Source organism: Mesoplodon densirostris, chromosome 15 (assembly GCF_025265405.1).
Source record: "Mesoplodon densirostris isolate mMesDen1 chromosome 15, mMesDen1 primary haplotype, whole genome shotgun sequence".
In the NCBI taxonomy this organism is placed as follows: domain Eukaryota; kingdom Metazoa; phylum Chordata; class Mammalia; order Artiodactyla; family Ziphiidae; genus Mesoplodon; species Mesoplodon densirostris.
The window spans coordinates 75,070,940-75,076,334 of NC_082675.1; the positions used below are offsets into that span (position 1 = coordinate 75,070,940).

Consider the following 5,395-nt stretch of genomic DNA (forward strand, 5'->3'; position numbering starts at 1 on the left):
GGCCGAGGTCAGGCGCTTTGGGTCCCTTGAACTTGGAGGCTCCCGCGCCCGCCGGGGTGGCAGCAGCGTGGCCGCCTGTTCCCCTCCAGCAGCAAGGCCCGAGGTCCGTGGGAGTGTGGGTGTGGCCAGAAGGTCTCGGCTGGCCTGGGGGGTCAGCCCTCCGCGGTGAGTCGGGCGCAGATGCACATCCTAGACCCAGGTCTTCAGGCGGCGCAGGGCAAGAGTGGCCGAGTCCGGGGGACCCAGAGAGAAGGCGTGAGCGCCTGCGGCTCGGGGTCGGCTCCTAGGACGGGCGTCTGGCCTGAATGGGTCCCCGGTGCCCTTAGAGGGCCTGCCACGGCTTCCCGATGGCCTGGATGTGCTCCTTGGCCTTCAGGCGCAGCGCCGCGATGCTGCTGTTGCGCGGGTCCGCCTCGTCCAGCGGGAACTTGTCCCCGAAGCCGGGCCCGCACGGGTAGGCGGGCGGCGGCGGCGGCGGCGGCGGCGGCCCGAGGGGCTGCAGGCCGGGCCCGAGGGGCGGGGAGTTCAAGAAGGGCGGCGGCGGCGGCGTGTAGCTGGCGGGCAGGCTCTGCGCTGGCGGCCCGAAGCCTGGCAGGCTCTGCAGCGCCGTGGCGCCCCCGCCCGGCAGCGGCGGCCCGAGCCACGACTCGAGCGGCAGGGCGCCCCCCGCAGGCCCGCCGCCGCCGCCGCCCGGGCCCGCCCCGAGGGGCGCCAGGGCCGCGGCGGGCGGGGAGCGGCTGAAGGAGAGCAGGGGCGAGTCCTGCAGCTTCATGGACGACACCTCCAGCTTCTCCTGCCGCCGCCACTTGGCCCGTCGGTTCTGGAACCACACCTGCGGAAGGCAGCACAGCGCCGTCGGGCTGCGGCGGGGGTAGGACTCCCCACCCGCGAGAAGGACCGGGGCTCGACTGTTTCACCTGCTCCTTTCATCCCCGCCGCCACCCCCCCTCCCCACCCGCCTTATCCTCTTGTCTGTCCCGTTTGCTCCAGTCTCCTCCCTCCTGCTCTCTCGCGCCGAGTCTCTTTGTCCCATCCCTGTCCTCCGTGGTGTTCCCACCCTTGTCCCTGTTTACCTCACCCTTAGCTGTGGTTGTATCTGTTTCCAACTCCTGGCACCGAGCAGGCAGAAAAAAAAATGAAGTTAACCCTGGAATCGGACAGTGGGACTTGGGAAACCAGATCTCACCAAATTTCTGTGACCTGCTGGTTGGCGATCCCTCCCGACCCTTCGCTTTAGACCCGGCTTCCTCCCTGTGGGGTACAGTGGCTGCGCATTTGTCGCAGACTTTCTGTGCTTTAACCACATTTTGCCTGTTATAAACATATGTATAAACAAATACTCTAAGTACTGTAACTGGAAACATTGGCTGTTAAAATAGAGCTATTGCCACAAATTACTGATAGAACAAACTGGGTTGATTTTATCCCAGGCATATTTAATATGCATATTACTGTTCGTGAGATTTTCATTTTTATTTAATCGATATCTGACTAGTACTTCTGATATTTCCTAAGAATGGCTTTCAAGGATTACAATAGTTCAAGTTTAATAATCTACTTTTACTTCGTGGAGTTAGTTTTGACGTTACCCTAAGATGAATTCAAGGAGTTCAAGTTTTTCTTTTTTTCTTTACATAGAGAAAGTCCACACCAAGAGTGAAGTCTGGTCTCTTAAGGCTGAAACTTCCATTACTGATTTGATAAAAGCACAAGAAAGGGTGTAATTAAGGTTTCACTACCAAGTTACCACCCTCAGGAACAGAACAGAGAGAACTGGTCTAGTTTAGTGGGGAATCTAGAAAGAACTCTGGCCAAACTGGGGGGGGGGGGTTTCAGTGTTAAATTTATGAAGGAAAATGTGGGAATAATTGCCACCTCAGAAGGGAGACGGCAGTTCTGAGTTAATTATAGGGAGAGGGGACCTCATAGGAGAACTGAGAAAAAGCCATCCAGCACCTGAGCAGAGCAGGGCAACTGTCTGCAAGGCTGGGATTTGGGGGGGCAGGGAGAGAAAGAACAAAAATGCAGGTACCCCGGGCCCCTTTCAATAAAAGATTCATCAGCATATCTGAGGCCCTGATTTTCCCAGAAGCATTAGCTATATAGAGAAACACTGGCACGGGTGAGGGTTCCATCCCACTGCCTCTCCCTCCCCCCCACCCACATCCCACCCCATCCCCCAAAATATCAGCTATAGGCTTCAGATCCAGTATCCAGAGTCAGAGGGCTAAAACCTGGGATTGTCTGCTCTTCTCCTGCTCTACTGCTGTCCTCAACACAGTGGGAGACTCTGCCTACCCACCCACCCCCAATCTGATTACATCATACCCATGTGTTAAGAACCCACCATATGCTGGGCCACTGTGCTGGCCCTGTGATCACAGAGAAGTCAGACACTGTTCTCAAGAAGCTCACATCTTAAAACAAGAAGCAAACACCCCCAAACAAGTAAAGAGGAAGGAACGTGGGACAGAGGCATGAAGGCAGCCCCGGAGTGGGTTGTGCCTGACTCCCGGAGGGGCACTGGAGGGCTTTGCCCTTTCCTCTTGCTTCATCTTTCACTTGTTTTCTTTCCCTCTTCCTACTCCATCCTTCCTCCTGAAAAGCAGGTGCTAAACTGTCCACCCCTTCACTGAAATCCTTGCAGCTCTACTGCCCCAAATTAGGAGAAATTGAACTGTCCTTGCCAGATAATCCTGAGTCACATTAGGGAACTATTTTTTAAAACCATGACATTTACTCATTACTTTAACCCCTTAAACTAAACAGAAAAGACAAAAGGCCAGAGCCTGTCCGCTTTTACTTTTAAGACAAGGCTAAAAGCCCCAAACATCTGAGTATCCTCACTTCCTGGAACTCTAATTCATTAGACACACACAAAAATTCCATCTTAGTCCCACTGCCTTTCAGATGCGGTGAAATTTGTTCCCAATGTCTCCCTTTCAGGCCTCTGTAAACTCTCCCAATTTGGAAATTCTCCCGGATTTTTCACAGATGACTAGCAAATATTTAAGGCTTTCAAATATTTTAATGATCAGGGATTAAAGATAATTCAGCTTTAATTAAAGCGAAAGCCCCTTTAAATAAAAAAGAAAAGGCCTCTGCAGCAGTGGGAAGTTTGGCTGGATGTGCACCCGAGAAGCAAAAGTCAGTTTCTTAAACAAATCCACCGAAAGTTTCAACTGCGAGGCGCCAGGCTCTCCTTAAGAAGATAGGGTTTTCGATTTCAAGAAGGTGCGCGCCGTAACTGACTATGGTGGCATTTGGGGCCGCAATCCGGTTACCCTCGAGCCTCTGTCTACATTCCCTCTCCACTCAGTGCTTCCCACCCCCCGCCCCGGTCCTGGGTGCTGTCGCCTCTTCAGCTTGCCAACCATTCCCAGTTCCTCTCTTTTAGCTTAGAACGAGGTAGACCCCAAAGGGGAGATGCTACTACAAATTGGAACAGACTGTCCAAGGGACGGGGCGTGGGGCGCATGGAAAATCTGTGACGCTCCTGTGGGGCTCTGGGCGAACCAAGAGCAGGAAGGCCCGTGGGAAAAGTGCCATAATAAATGCGTGGACGCCTGGGGATTCAAGGGAGCTTTGGCTGCAGCTTGAGCTTCCGGCCCTCCCGTGGGCCCATCTGGGCGCTTTACCTGGACCCGGACCTCGGGTAAGTTGACCTTGCCGGCCAGCTCCTCGCGACTGTACACGTCGGGGTAGTGGGACTTCTCGAACGCGCGCTCCAGCTCGTGCAGCTGGTACGTGGTGAAGGTCGTGCGGTTCCGTCGATGCTTCTTCTTGGGCTGCTCCTCCTCTGACAGCTTCGAGTCGCCGGGGGCTGGGGGTCCGACAGGCAGCCCAGGGCTCGGCCGCGCCTCCCCGGTCTCCTTGGGGCAGTAGGGGCGAGGGGCTGGGACGACGAGACCCCGCACGGTCAGAGACACTCCTCGGAGTATCCGAGGGCCACCCCGCCTACCCAGGCGGGCTCCGAGATGGCCCAGGGAGGTCGGGGGTCAGGGCTGCGAGGGCCCCCTTAACTTTCCCTGAACACAAGTTGGAAGCTCCTGCTACGCACATAGCCCCCACCCCTGCGCCCAGATGCCTTAATAAAAGTTAAGGCAGGGCTCTCTCCTCTTGCAGAGCTCCTAAGTTTGGGAGCCCTAAGGGTCTCGGAGCAGCCGGGGTGCGCACTCACCTTCGTACTCGGGAGCCGGTGCCGGGGCGGGCGGCGTGGAGGGCTCGGCGCCTCCTGCAGGCGCCTTGGGGCAGGAGGTCCGCGCGCCCGGCCTCCTATCCCGCTCTTTCGCACCCCGGGCGACCCGCTCCTCCGGGAAGGAGCCGAGGATCCCGTCGTCCTTGGTAAATCCCAGGATGGCTTCGATGCTATGCAGCCGCGAGGTGCTCCCGCCCGGGCTGCGGAGCAGGTGGCCGGCGAGCGAGAAGCTGCCGTCGGCCATGGCTGGGGCGCAGCCGGGCAGGTGCATGGGGAGCGCCGGGACGCCGGAGGGCGCGGCCCGCGCTCTCCGCAGCGCCGCCTGCTTGGAAGACCCAGAGCAAGAGGCTGGAAGTCGGCCCCTCCCGGGTGCGGTCGTCCAACCCGAGGGGTCCTGACTCAAGGTCAAGCTCCGCGGGCGATGCGGGCCCCGGCCGCGCGCGCTAGAGGAGGGCGAGCGCTCGGCCCGCGGCCGCCTAGGTCCCGGCGGGAGTCGGAGTTTCAACTCCCGGTGGCTGGGTCTCCGGGCGCTGAAGGCTCCAAGCCGGGTCGCCCCGGCTCCTCCCCTCTCCCGGGACCCAGCCTCTTCCCTGGTCCCTCCCCCCGCAGCGGGGCGGGTCCTTCCCTCGCCCAGCCTCAGGGTCCTCGCCCACCCACCCCGGGCGGGGCCGGCACTCCGAACCTTCCACCTCCCACCTCTCGATCAGCTCTGAAGACTGCGGAGACCGCGGGGGTATGCTTGACGGGCCCGGGGACCCGGGTCCGAGGGCCCGCTCCCCGCAGTCCTGCCTCAGTGGGGCCGACGCCCTCGGTCCCACCTCCCCCTCGGGCTTGCCTCCCTCCTTCGGCTCTTCTCCCTCCGCCCAGGCTCGCCTTCTGCCCCGAGGCGCGCTTCCTCCACCGGGCTGAGCGCCAGGGGCGACCCTTGGAAAGACCGAGAGAAGGCTCCCTGGCTTTCTGGCTTTGGAAGTCAGTCCACGCTTCTTCCCAATTTGAATTTTCCCCTCTTTCTTCCTCTTTTTAGCCCCACCGGCAATCCTCTTTCAGCTCCGTAGTCCGAAGCCTCGGACTTCGGGTTTATTTTGTTTGTCTATATCTGATTTAACTACTCTTCCCGGCCTCCTCGGACTTGCGCGCCCGCAGGCCCCCTGACCCCGGCGCCCGCCCCCGGAGACGGTGGGACCATCTGTGCTGGCA

General features: G+C 59.2%; 1 protein-coding gene across 1 annotated transcript; it reads right to left on the reverse strand.

The window, feature by feature from the left end:
• Nucleotides 1-322: 322 nt before the first annotated feature.
• Nucleotides 323-4,469, reverse strand: RAX (retina and anterior neural fold homeobox). The gene is made up of 3 exons (XM_060119685.1): nucleotides 4,181-4,469; nucleotides 3,639-3,895; nucleotides 323-832 (listed from the first exon to the last, which is right to left on the reverse strand). The coding sequence occupies exons 1-3, from the start codon at nucleotides 4,467-4,469 to the stop codon at nucleotides 323-325; spliced, it is 1,056 nt and encodes a 351-aa protein (XP_059975668.1).
• Nucleotides 4,470-5,395: the final 926 nt, after the last annotated feature.